This window comes from Tetrao urogallus (genome assembly GCF_951394365.1).
Source record: "Tetrao urogallus genome assembly, chromosome: 22".
In the NCBI taxonomy this organism is placed as follows: Eukaryota; Metazoa; Chordata; class Aves; order Galliformes; family Phasianidae; genus Tetrao; species Tetrao urogallus.
The window spans coordinates 6417362-6430974 of record NC_136835.1 but is presented as its reverse complement, the minus strand read 5'-3'; the positions used below and the strand labels follow the sequence as shown (position 1 = coordinate 6430974).

At 57.2% G+C, this 13613-nt stretch overlaps 2 protein-coding genes across 2 annotated transcripts; one reads left to right on the top strand and one right to left on the bottom strand.

Annotated features, from left to right (window-relative positions):
* Positions 1–768: 768 nt before the first annotated feature.
* Positions 769–1859, top strand: TMEM218 (transmembrane protein 218; the record flags this gene model as incomplete). Its single annotated transcript, XM_079545837.1, has 3 exons — positions 769–878; positions 961–1063; positions 1725–1859. 3 exons carry the CDS (start codon positions 769–771, stop codon positions 1857–1859), a joined length of 348 nt encoding a protein of 115 aa, XP_079401963.1.
* Positions 1860–5758: 3899 nt separating this feature from the next.
* On the bottom strand, positions 5759–12076 carry SLC37A2 (solute carrier family 37 member 2; the record flags this gene model as incomplete). Its single annotated transcript, XM_079545709.1, has 18 exons — positions 5759–5801; positions 5883–5947; positions 6068–6165; positions 6264–6342; positions 6634–6707; positions 7033–7081; positions 7682–7767; positions 8116–8178; positions 8263–8353; positions 8434–8553; positions 8802–8839; positions 9155–9321; positions 9392–9468; positions 9638–9773; positions 9859–9937; positions 10235–10322; positions 10431–10512; positions 12018–12076. 18 exons carry the CDS (start codon positions 12074–12076, stop codon positions 5759–5761), a joined length of 1494 nt encoding a protein of 497 aa, XP_079401835.1.
* Between the last annotated feature and the right edge of the window lie 1537 nt (positions 12077–13613).

Below are 13613 nucleotides of genomic sequence, written 5' to 3'. Positions count from 1 at the left end.
TGGTCACAAATTAATAGTAATAAAAGCATTCATATAACAACTCAACAGTCATTATTAACAATTCGTTACCGATGACAGTAATCACAGTGAGGACGTTTCGTTGCCTTTGTCTCCAGGCTTTGTCGGACCAGCAGCGCCCGCCTGGGCCCCTCACAGCCCTGCAGTACAGCCCGCACTGAGCGCTGCAGCGACCAGCTGCGCTCCCTGCCAGCACCGCCGCTCGTGCAGCCCGCGCGTGCCGCCCCAACCCGTCCCCGTGCAGAACGCCCACGAAGTTGCACTCGTGGAGACCCTCCATTTTCGCTGCTTCCCCATCTTTTCCAATTCACAATTTGCTTTTTCTCCTCTTCGATTCTTTTTCCGTTTTGCCTTTTATTTTATTTGGTTGCGGGGGCTCACGGAAGGAGCAGCAGAAATAAAACGCGGGTCAAGCAGCGCTCGGTGAAGCACAGCCTACAGCACCGCATACGGGCTTCCACCCAGCCGAGCACGGGGCTCCTCCCGAGGAACTCTCGGGCGCCGACACGAAGCCACCCGCGGGCGCGCACTGCGGTGGGCCGCTGAGCGTCACGGGGCGCCGCGGGCGCCGCTCCACCGGCACGGAACCCGGACTCGACACCGCCCGCACCCGCACGGCGCGCGGCAGCCTGACGGCGCGGGAAGGCCTCGAGCCGCCCCTTCCTTCAGCCAATGGGAAGCGCGGAGCGCGCGGCGGGCGGCGCCGATCGGGCGGAAGCGGCGCGGTTGCCAGGCAGAAGGCGCGGAGGCATGGCGGGAACGGCGCTGGGCGCGGGGCCGGGCGCGCTGCTGCTGGCGGGGCTGTGGGCGCTGGCGCTGCTGCTCTGCCTGCTGCTCGCTCGCGCCTCGGGGGCCGCGCGGTAAGGGGGGCGGCGCGCGGCGGGGCTGCGGGCGGTCGCGCGGCGGTGGCGCTGCTGAGGCCTCGCGCCGCTCCGCTCGCAGGCTGGCCGCGCTGCTCGTGCCGCTGTGCGCCGCGCTGCTGAGCGCCGCGCTGCTGCTGTACCCGCGGGAGGACGGCGGTGCGGGGCCGCCCGCGGGCCCCCAGGTGAGCTCCCCCCCCCCCCCCCTCCGCCCTCGAGCGGTTCTTAGCGATTTTCCCCTCCCGTTCCTCCGCCCTTCGCTCTCCAGGCTCCCCCGCGCTCTGCTTCAAGGTGCGTTTCGTTCCGGACTGGTGTAAACCAGTTGTTGCTCCTGGTGCCGATCCGTGCCACAAATCCTTATGGTTTCTTCTTCTTTCTGCCACGGGTGAAACCCGCGCACATAAAGGCAGGGCACCGCTGTTCCCGTCGGCCGGCCCCGATGGCCGGCTTGTATTCTTGGTCCCCCGGTCGGGCAGGACATCCCCCGTCTATACATAATGCATGACCTGGGCTCTTTGCATGAAGCCCTGCTAATTGGCTAATTAAAAAGTGAAACGCGCTGAAAGAGCCACCGCGGCAGCCACAGGAGACCGTCACTGCAGCATCCTGGGGCTGTGTGCCAGTGCCTTCAGCTCAATGGAGCCGGGGCATGCAGCCCTGGGGCAGCCCCAGAACCGAGGGGCTGATGCTGGAAGCAGCCTTCTTGCCTTCTTTTGAATCTTTTTTTTTTGCACCTGAAGATTCTGTGACCAGGATGATGTAGTGGAGCCCCAGAAGCTTCCTGGTTCTCCCTTTTCTCTCCCAGCCACAAGGGGCGCGGGCTGTAACGGTGTGCTCTGCCCGCAGATCGTGGACACCTTCCTGGTGGGCCGCCTGGTGCTGCTGGCCTTCATGGCCCTGCTGCTGCTGGGCTGCGTGCTGCTGCTGGGGATGCACCTCCTGGAGCCGATCCACGCCAAGGCGCTGCGCTGCTGGAGGTGAGGCTGTGCCACGGAGCCGTTCTGCAGGGATTTCGGTGGATCCCCTTCTGCCTGTCAGCGGAAATGGGACGAGCGGAGATGGAGCACTGACTGGTTGGTGGCTCAGTGAACCGGGGGGCCTCTTCCAGCCGATTCTGTTATCCCTCTGAGCCCACCTGTCTCAGGTTCAGCCTGAGGCCTCGGTTGGTTTGAGTTAATACTTTATCTCCTTTTTCTGTCCTTTTTTTTATTGTTCAAGGGAACGGAGGGAGGGTGGTTTCTTCACTTTGTTTTATTTCAGCAGCATGGAGGGAAGGTCCCCGAGAAGTGGATCCCATTTTCGTGACAATAAACCGGGTGACCGAGTTGGGACGTTGATTTTTTACTGAATCAATATTCACAAATTGTTGGGTTTTTTAAATTACTTTTTAACATTAATAAAACTTTTGGAGGAAGCCCTGGCCCAGTCTTTATCTATTTTCTAGGAATAGGAGTTCTGCAGCACTTTGGTGTTACTGAAAGCTGGCCTTTCTGTGCTTTTTGTGAGGTTCCTCCTTTCCAGGTGTGGGGGGTTGGGATGCTCCCTGTGCTCTGCTCCCAGTTATGCAACACCAGTATTGGCTCTCTGGGAGATTCTGAAGTTGAGCCTGAAACAGAATTTGTATTTGATTCTTCATCTTAATAGCAGTGACAGCAGTGAGCAGTTCCCAAAGCCTCACTGCTGGTGCCGCGTCTCACAAATAAGGAAGCTGTGGCAATGCAGCTGAAGTGCTAAAAAAAGGCCCTAAAAGCAGAAGTATGAGGCTTCTCCCTGGAAATACACCCAGAATGTTTGCTTTGTGCTCCCCTTAGTGCCCCTGGGGGGCACTCGGGGGGACCATTAAGACAGACCCCATCCTTGCCCTGTGCCCCTCTGGGCGGTGCTCCGATGGCCGTGGGCGCTCTGCAGTGTCATTCATGCTGGGTGTAGCACTGCAGCTCTGCTCCCTCCACACAGGGCCTTTCCAGACAGTTCCTGTTTATTTTTGGGGAAGGAAGGAATCACTGTGAGCCAGAGCTGCTTTCCAGGCTTTTGCTGCTGTCTCCCCCCCGAACCAAAAATGATCGTTGTAGTGGTCTTTTCCATCCCTTACAATTCTATGATCCTCCGTTGCTGGTCAGATGCTGGGATTCAGGGAGATGTCATCACCCACTATTTTCCTGCTGCCTGCTCTCCTCCTGCAGGTGATCCACATCCCATCCGGGAGGATCGTGCTAAATCCCAGCAAGAGAACCCCCACATCAGGAGTGCTGTGAGCGGCAGCAGCGGGCTGAAAGCTGCTCGTGGGCTGCTGGGACAACAGCCCTCCTTGCACCAAGCTCTGCCCGCTCATTAGGAAGGAGCGGGGCTGCTCGGCTGCTGGGATTCTGGTGCCCAGCGCAGGAGAATCTCCTGCTCCTGATTTAAGGTCTATGAGTGACGGCAATTCCTCACACCGCGTGCCGCGCTCTGCTGGCGTTTAATTACTCTCTCTGGCACAGAACTGGCCTCTGATTTCCACCTTGACTTTGCTGACTTCAGCTTCCCGCTGTTGAGGCCCGCTTTGCCTTTGGCTGCTAATTAAAAAGCCCTTCAGCGCCCGCCGGCTGCTCCTTGCGCGGGTAATTACAGCCCGTGCCCGAACCACCTCCTCACCCCTGCAGAGCCAGCACTGCTCCAAAGGCAGCTCGGCCCTTCCTGGCACGGCTCAGAGAGCAGCACTGCAGGTCGCGGATGGATGAGCGCACAGGGGCGGCTGCTAGAGGGGAATGCGGTGCTGCCCCTCACAGCTTTGTGTGCCCTAAAATCCCAATTTTCCCAAGCAGAGGAGCATGAGCTTTTTAGTGCCTGGGTGCTGTGATCGACCCGGGGATGCAGCCCTCCCGTTGGTCTCTGAAGTCCCGGCGCGATGTCTGATTCCTGGCACTGGGCTCCGGTGCTCCCAACACTGCAGCCAGGGCTGCTCACATTTTCCAAGCCCAGCTGCAGCAGAACGCAGCTTCAGTTCATCCTGGAAAAACTGTGAGCTGAGGCAACAAAGGGCAGAAGGTGGAAAAAAAAAAAAAAAAAAAGGAAGAAATGAAAAAAGCCTGTGGTTTTGCAACAAGCCCGTGTGTGTGTGTCACATCTGTGGGATTTTTGTTTTAGGTGTGTATTTCAGCCTTCCCCATCCTCCCATTGCAATTAAGGCTAAGCTCAGTTTCACATGTACCCAGAGTTGGGCTCAGTGCTCCTTCAACTCAGGATATTCTGTGATTCTGACTGTTCTCAGCCCATCTTGGTGATATTGTGCTGGCAAACTGGGAATTTGCTTCTCTCTGGTACCCCATCACTTCTCTCTTTCCTCCCCAGTTTGCTGGGTGCACAGCAGTGGCCATTGCTTTCCAAATCCATCCATCGCTGCGCAGGGACACGCTGCATGCTGCTCCACTGCCCCACAGGGCCTTGTTTTTCTTCTTTTCTCCCCTCTTTTCCTCTCCAGCGATGAAATCAGCGCATAATAAAACACGGGGCCCAGATGTGTTCTCTTTGGGCCAGGATCCACGCGCCCCAATCCACGCCACCCCTCATACTGAGCTCCCCAAACACACAGCTGGCTGCACAGCTGGCATCACACTAATTAGGTGGCCCTCCTGTTCCACTCCTCTAATTAGGAGATGGCTAACAAAGGCCGTCAGCCTCCTGCACTGAAACGAGAGCACGCGTGCTGATGCGCCCATCGGGACCTGTCTCCTGTCCTGACGCTGAGCGGTACAGCGGGGCAGAGCGGGGTGAGCGGAGCCACGAGGAGCAGCAGCGTCTGCACTGCAGCTCACGGGGAAGGGATGGCGCTGCCGCCGCTGCAGTGATGGTCTGACGTCCCACAGCACTGCGTGCAGGGCAGGGTGAGCCCGCAGCAGGGGAGCTCGCAGCACCCGGACAGACGTGGGCAGCGCAGGCTTTGCACCTTTTTATTAATAAAACAGCCGATGGCGCAGAACTGGCCCCAACACTGTCCGCTGCTCCTGGCCGCCTCCTCCTCCCACCGAGACAAAATGGTGGCGGGACAGGCCCGGGGCTGGCGCGGCGGCACGGTGACATGGCGGCACGGCGGCCGCGTGCCTTCACCCTTCGGCAGCGCGGGACGGCTGGCGAGGGCGCGTCAGAACCGCTTGAACCTGCGGGGACAGAGCGAGGGCTGAGCCGTGGGAACGGAGGGAGGGAAAAGCAGCTCCCGGGCTCCGGCCGCAGGGAGAGGAAAGTGCGAGGGGAAGATCCGCCACCGCCGCACCTCCAGGCAGAGCGGGAGCGGCCCGAAGCCCCGCAGCGTTCCCCAGAGGCGCCGCCCGCAGCGCGGTGCAGACAGCACAGAAGCGGCAGTGGGGCCGCAGCTCCGGCCGCACTTACCGCCAGGAGGACCGACGCTGCTCCTCACCTGCGGGCACAAGATGGAGGAGCTGTGTTGGGCTGCACAGCACGGCTCACCGTGGCGTTTGGCCGGTGCTGATTTGGAGATGATTTAGGTGCACCCTCCCCACAGCAATCTGGCCGTGAGCTGATTAGCAGCGTCATCTACTCATTAGCACAGGTGGGCAGCCTCTAAATTTGGCTGTGTGGAGTTAATCAGTACTGTGCGTCCCAAGGCATTGGAGATGGGGATGTGCTGAGTGCCTGCCTGCAGCACGCCCTCTCGCTGGGGTTGGGTCCTTTGGCTTGGCCATGGAATTATTTGCAATCATAGAATCACAGAATGGTTTGCGTTGGAAGGGACCTTTAAAGGCCGTCTGGTCCAACTCCCCAGCGAGCAGGGACACCTCCAGCTGGAGTGTGGCTGCCAGTGACACGCCAAGCACCGGGGCTGATCAGTGTTTGCATTCAGTGCTGGTGCTGAAGCGGGTGCAGCCGGAGGTACTCACACCGAGCTACTTCCCATCCAGCACTGACTCTGTGAGCTGCACACTAGAGCTACAAGACACAAGGATGGTGCTCAGCACTGCGATCCCTCGGCCATGTCCCACAAACATCCCCATGCCACGCTGGACATACCCTCTCTTCCTCGCCATGCAGCCATAGCATGCGCGCACCTCTTTGACCACCACACGAGCAAGGAGCTGCAAGAGGAAAGGTGGGAGCTTTGTCATTGCTGGGAGATGCGTTTTGGGGGTTTTCCTGGGGAATGCTGTTTGTGGGGCTGAACCTTCAGGCTGTGGAACCTCCATGGAGAGACCTACCAGGCAAGCCAAGACGTCAGCTGCTATCAGCATGTAGAATACATTATTCCAGCCGGTGGGGGAGATAAGCCCTGCCAGGAGAGGCCCCAGAGCAGCACCTGCAGGGAACACAAGAGGTGTTAGGATATGGGAATAGGGGAGCAAGGCATTCCAGCCCCACAGCACCAGAACATCCAGCAGCCCCGGCCGTACAGACCTACGGATCCCGTGCCGTCGATGATGGCTGTGACGGTGGAGAGAGCTCTTGCGTTTCCTTTGAGGGACTCATGGGTTCCCTGTGGGAAGAGAGGAGAGAGGAGGAAGAACAGCCTAAGCACCACACATGCTGGCAATTTCCATGTGTCAGATGGGAAGACTGAGCGTATGCAGGGATGTGGCATTCTTGTGACTCGTGAGCAAATTCTCCCACTAGGCACAGGCTTAGGGGAGATGCAAGGGAGCAGAAAGAGGAGTCACACAGCTGGGAACTGAGGAAGCAGTAGGAAGAAAGCACGGTGTGACCATCCTGCTTTTCTGGACAGGAGTGGGAACACAGCTAAAAATGCACACAGCCCCGTGACTCTCACCAAATCTGCTGACACTGCCGTGGTGATGAGTGCGTAGGGGCCATTCACCAGCGCACCGCAGACGATCAGCATTGCTGCAAGGAAAAAGACGGCCTGGGGTCAGCCCAGAGCCAGGATGTGGTGGAGAGGCAGAAGCTGAATGCTCCCAGGAGCTGAGGGATGTGGGAGCATCATCCCAGTGAGTCCTGCTCTGTGTGCATTGCATTCAACAGCTCATGTTTTCCCCAGCCAAGCCCACTGGTTTGGTAATGAGAAAAACATCCAGGGTCTCCTTCCCAAAATAAAGCCAGGAGGGTGCCCTAAGCCCCAGCTTGAGGGGAGAAATGCAGTCAGGAGAGTGAGTGGAACTTCTCGCACTGCACACCAGTGTTGGAATCACTGCACGCAGTTGCTCCCTACCTATAGACGTGCCAATGCCATTCTGTCCAACGTAGTTGTACAGGAACAGCTGGAAGACAGACAAAGCACAAACCCATCCTCAGTATCCCACTTTCCTTGGAAATTTCACAGCATCATTACCCTAGGTGCAGGATGGGAGCCCCTTGGGGACCCAAATCATCACTGCATTGAGCTTGAAGCCCCTTTCAAGTGGGCTGGGAAGTGGTGAGCATTGGCTGGATGCAGGTGAAGGGGCACAGGCTTGGCCTTGTGTCCCAACAGACTGAATGCCAGACAGACAGGTTGTAGCAATTTATGGCACAGCATTGCTCGCCAGGCACCGATTTGCCCCAGCAGTGCTATTGTGGCTGTTGGATGTGGCCATGGTGCACGTGGTTCCAGAAGGGCTTCAGAAGGGCTGTGGGAAGAAGGCTCACAGCTGCAAGTCAGCATGGATTGGGTTACAGCTAATGAGCTGTGTTTCATGGTGGCAAAGCCAGGTGAGCTACACGCAGGTGCTTGGGCTCTCAGCTTTCAGGGTGCAAAGCAAAGGGATGAAAGCTGGACTGGCTCAGTGAGACCCCAAGGCTTCACCGCAGTATTGCCCAGGCTTTAAGACAGAGTGGGATGGAGAACAAAGATCCCTTTGGGGTCTTTTTTTTTTTTTTACCATGGGAGCAGCCACCACCAGCATCACGCAGCACGTGGTGGCCCGGCCGCCAGTGTAGTCAGAGATGAGGCCAGCAAAGATCCCACCTGCAATAAAGGAATCACATCAGTCCCAAGGGCAAAGCAGTGCCACACTGGGTTAGCCCCAAATTAAGTGGTTCACTGCACTGGGATGCTCTTTTGTCCCATCTTCTGAGCGAGATGCCCCCAAAGTTAAATATCTTATAGACTGAACATCCAAGTTCAGTATGTTTGCATCAGAGAAGGGCTGTCATTTATCCATGAGCTGGCTGCTTGCGCATGGTTTCTCTGCACCCACGGACAACTCTCCACTCCAAAAGATATTTTCTCTAAGGGAAAGGTGAGCCTGGGTGAGAGAGACCCAGGATTGTCCCCAGGGATTGATCCAAGCCTGCACCCAGGCGCACCACAAACCTAAAATACCGCCAACATCAAAGAGGGTGGACAGGTTTCCAGCTTCCTTGGCACCAAAATGAGCTGCAGGAAGAGGAGCGGGGTGAGAAGCCAGGTGAGGAGGGGCTGAATCTACCCTGCTCTGCTCTGCCATCTCCAAAAGCTCACCAACATTCACGATGTAAAGTGGCAGCCAGTAGAGGAAGGTGTAGCTCACCAGCTTGGCAAAGAGTAGGCAAAGGGAGAACTCCACTACACCCTGTGAGGAGAGAAGACGGCATCAGGAGCACATTTTTCCACTAATTTTATTGCCAGGGCCGTATGGAGGAAGGGACTCACGGGGATCCAGAGCGCCCCGAGGAAGCTGATGGCTTCAAGCTCCTCAGCCAGCTTTTTGGAGTCAGTGCTGCTGCAGTCCTCAGAGGTCACCCCTTCGGGATCCTTCTCATCTGATGCATCCTAAAAGCAAGTAGATGTGGGGCTGAACCTTAAGGTTTGCTGAAATGATAAAGTTTGCTGCTGGGATGTGAGGACTTGGGTTGAGAACTGGCCCATAGGATGCCTGCACCAATGCAGTAAGCATCCCAACAGCCAGGCATCATTCAGATTTCTGACAGCACCGAGGCATTTACAAGCTAGTTGATCCCTGGCACTGTGTGGCTGCAGGCTCCCCACGCACCCACCCCAGGCACAGCGATGGAACTCACGTGTTGCTGGGGGGGGCTGCAGCCAACGTCCTCAGGATCTGTGGGAGGAAAAGGCACCCCTGAGAGCACTGCCTTGCAGGGGCCACATCCCTGGCAGTGAAACATCCCCACAAAAACCCACAAGACCTCCCAAAATGTTTCTGAGCAAAGCTAACTACAAGAAGACAATGCATCAGGGAGGCCAGGGTGTGATCCCAAAGGATGCTGAGCATTCCTGTGGTGCTTGGTCTGCTCCCGGCACCGAGGACACATCCCTGCTTGCCTCCAAAATGAAATTGCTTTTGGGGGTCATCAAAACCACTTGGAAATGAGCAAAGAGAAAATCTATGCTGGGTATTCGCATCACCACTCACGCTCCACAAGGAAGAAGAAGCAGACAATGCCTATGACAGCGATGATTATGCCGGGCACGATGAAGGACAAGCCCCAGTCAGACGACACCCAGACGCCCGCGATGAGAGAGCCCAGGATATTGCCCACAGAGGTGTGTGAGTTCCAGATGCCCATGATCAGACCCCTCCTGTGGGGCAAGACAGTGGGATGAGCATCGGCTGTGAGCAGGAGGCACGGGGACAGGGACGCGCACTCACTTCCCCTTCCCAAACCAGTTCCCGACACATGCCACGACTGCGGGCCAGCCGGTCGTCTGTGCCAGCCCATTGCACACCTGGCAGGGAGAGAGCAAACACCCAAACGTGGGTATTTTTCCCAGCAGGAGGAAGCAGAGCGACATCCCAGAGCGTGATCTGGGAGCACCTGCCAAACTGGGCGGGCGGTATCGGTGCCCACGCTGAGCGGGGAGGAAACGCCAAAACTGAGATGAGGTCAGGCCACACCTGCACAACGATGAAGTACCACAGGACGTGGATGTTCCAGAAGTAGCCAAAGCCAAAGAGGGCTGTGAAGATCCCACTCAGCACCATGCCCACTGACAGGTAGTACCGCAGCGGCAGCCGCTCCCCGAAAATGCCACTGTGGAGAGAGCACGGGAAACTGAGCAGTGGTGCCAAACGGGGAGCGGGGGCTGAGCTGGGGAACATGAGCACAGCCCCTGTACCTGATGAACATCCCGATGGCATACGCCACGAGGAAGGCATTGTCCAGAGCACCAAAAAGCTCGTTGTAGTTGTCCTGATCTGGAGAAGAGAAAGCATTAGGGCTGCGGCTGCATCCCCATCCCCATCCCCACCTCACAGATCCTCCCAGGTCGGGCTGTAGGGCTGGGAGCTGGGAGCCAGACCACCCTGTCCTGATTTCAGCGTTCACTGTCCTTTGGTCTGGGGCACAGGGCACAATCCTGCACCACTTAATCACCTCCAGCCTAATGAGTGCAGGTCCCCTCCCTGCCCAGCTTAACCCGTTAATGACTGAAACTGCCTTCAGGCACAGAGCTGAGATTTGGGTGCGTTTGGGGTGCTGGGTACCAGCCTTACCGAAGGGCGCCCAGCTGCACCACGTGGTGCTGTTGGAGTCATTGTGGGGGTTGGTGCCCAGTGCCGAACAGTTGAGGTGCAGCTGGCTCTGGGAGGGTGCACAGAGCAAATGGGATGAGTGCAGTCCGGGGAGTCCTCAGGGATCCTCCCAGGGTACGGGAGATGGGATGTGGGTACGGGGTGCCGTGTCGCTCACCTTGACGATGCTGATGGGTTTTCGGGAGAGGTGGTAGCTGGTGTAGGAGAGGAAGGTCAGCACTAGCGTCAGTCCACGGTAGCTGCAGGACAGGGGAGTCAGGGATAGGGGAAAAAACCCAGTTACCACCTCAAAAAATTCCATTCTTCAGTATGAGATCAGGAGGATGAGAGTCACCAGGACATAGGATGGATCCTTGCAGGGAGTGGTTGCAATATTTGGGTGTAGGCATACTACTCTTAGCCTGTGATGGAGAGCTGAGCACCTTCCTTTGAAAAGCACGGAAAAGGGGAAAAGTGGGGCCATTTTCTCTCAGTTCTCCCCCTGAATACTCCTGGTTCCTATGAGGATGGTGGAGGACTTTCTACTAGGTGGATGAGCTCCAGATAGGCATTTCCCCAGGCAGTGCAGTGCCCTGAGGTTGGGGTTGTAATTGGGATAAAAGATAAGAGTGGGGTTATTGCTAACGGAGTGATTGGCTGGGCTGGGGCTTCTCTGGCCTTGCAGCCCCATGTCACGTGGGGCCACGGGTGGAAGCATGGTGGAGTTACAGCACTGCCAGCACTCAGCAAAACCGAGCTGGGAAATGGAAAGGGAGGGGGGCTACACGCTTTGTTCCCTCCTGTTTGCTCCAATTAAATGTGGGAAACTGGGAAAAATGGGGAGAGGTGTCTCCAGAGGATGCTGCTCTGAGCAGAGCTGAAGAAGAGCACCTGGAAGATCCCAACCCAAAGAGTGGGACTCTGCATCCTGATAAAAAAAAAAAAGGAAACCAAACGCAACAAAAACAATGGAAACCCATTTTATAAGACCTTAAGTCAGCACATTTTCACTTCTTCCCACAGCATGGTGTCAGAACACCCAGGGGCCCCACACGGCCAAGGCACAGTTCTGTTTTGGGGGTGGGGGTGGCTGGGGCCCTAACGTGGTGTAGAAATCACTGTTTCCCACTCCGAATAAATAATTTTATAATGAAATCACTGCTGAGCACTGCAGGGCATTGTGAGTTAGAAAGAGGAACAGAAACGTCCCGTGTGCGTCCCGAGCCCAGGGACAAACTGGGGGGTGGAAAAGACGGCAGCAGAGCAGGGCAAGCAGAGCGGAAGCAGGCGGCAACCAGGCTGTTCGGCCGCGGCTGCAGAGCGATCTGCTCCATTAAGCCGGCGCAGACTCGGCACCTCATCCCGCAGGACAGGACAGACGGGATGCCTGCAGAAGCGTCCAACCCAGGCTCTGCGTGTCCCGAGGGGGAACCCGGTATCCCTAACTGCTCCCAGGGACGCGCTCAGGGGCTCCCCCAGCACCACGCATCCTCTGCCTGGAGCAGCCCTGCGAGGCTGAGCCTCGGGGCACCCGGCGGCATTTTCCCAGCGCCCAAGAGCCGCACCGGCCCCTCTGCCCACCACTGCCCGAGGCCGGGGAGGCACGCAGCCCATACGGACGACACGGCAGGAGCGAGGTGCGAGGGCGGCAGCTCCATCCTGCCACGTGCCGCATCCCCGTCCGCCGCATCCCCGTGCAGCGGAGCGCAGCGCTCCCCACGTCCCCCCGCTGCCCATCCCGCGTCCCCGCCGGGTCCTCCCTCACCGGCTGTCCCGGGGCACGGCGCGCAGCAGGCGGATGCCGGGAGCGAGCGCTGCCCTCATGGCGAGCGGCGGGCCGCGCCCCGCTCCCGCTCCCGGCCCTTTACTGCCCCGGGGCCGCCGCTCCCCGCCCGGCACCGCCCAGGGACCGCCCCGAGCCCCGCACTACCCGCCCCAGCGGGGGGGAAGGGGAGAAAAAAAAACCTAAACAGGTGATGGAAGAAGTGAGAAACGAAAAAAAGAAGGAAAAGAAGAAGGGGGAAGAAGGAGAAGAAAAGAGGGGTGGAAAAAAAAATAAAAAACAAAACAAAACAGAAGCGCGGGGAAAAAAGGGGGAAAGAAAAAAAAAGTACTCACACACACACACAAAGGTAAATAAGGAAAATGGAAAGAAAACAAAGGGAAAACAAACAAAAATAATGAAAAAAGAGGAAATGAAGTAAATAAAAAGAGCAAAAGGGAATTACAGGAAAAGGGAAAAAAAGTGGAAAATAAAACAACAGAGAAAAAGAAGAAAAAATTGAAAAAAAAAAAAAACCAGAAAAATAGAGGAACAAAAAGACGAAAAAGAAAGATGAGAACACAAAAGATAAGGAAGTAGGGAAAAAAATGGGAAAAAAAGACAAAATAACGAAATCAGAAAAAATATAGAAGGGAAAAAAAGTGGAAAGAAAACAAACAAAAACAGGAGGACGAAGAAAAAGGGACAAAGAGAAACTAAGGAGGAACAAATCGGGGCGCAGCTCACGGCTGCCCAGGAGCGCCGGCATCCCCACGGCCGCGGCTCTCAGGTCCCCCTGCGCCCCATCCCCCGGCAGCACACGGAAGGGCTGCGGGATCGGCTGCCCCGGGCCAACCTGCTGCACAGCCTCGGGTTACCGAAGTCGATTGACGTGGATTTTGACACTGCCACTACACAGAACTGTGTCAGTGATGGGGCGTGAGCAGGGCTCAGCATCACCCAAAGGAACAGACGGTGACGGCGGTCTGACCGTGGCTCTATTTGACCGCCATCCCTTTAAGCTCAGCGTCGATGCAGCCTACAGCCCACGGGATGGACGGGAATCGGGTCCTCTGCCTCCCTGGAGCCCCAGGGCACAAGCAAGGCGACGCGGACACCCCAGCCCTGATCCTCGTGGGTTGGCCGAGGTGAGCGACCCTCGAGGGCCATCTTCAGTGTCTTCCCATGACGCAAATCCCAGTTAATGAGTAGTGCTGGCACCACGGTGCTGAGCCACCTCCGGCCACGGTTCGGGGTCAGCGGCAGCAGCAGCGGGGCTGCATGCTTGGGCGCCTGCCCTTCCTGCCTGGGTTAATGGCAGAGAGGAGGCAGGAGGAGGCTTGGTCATCACGGCATCCCAGCAGGATGCAAGAAAATGAAGCTTTGATGGGGAGCTGGCAGCATGGAGTTTCAGTTCAGAGATACTCAGGGCCCCAGCAAAGCAAGAGGAGCAGCCCTGTGGGTGCCACACAGCAGCCTATAGTGCTGCTTTCTGCTCAGAACAAGTTTGTCCCAGCATCCCAAGAGCTGTGCCAAGAGATGAAACAGACCTCTCCCACAGCAAAGCCCCTTCTTCACAGAGGAAACCGCTGGCCCTAG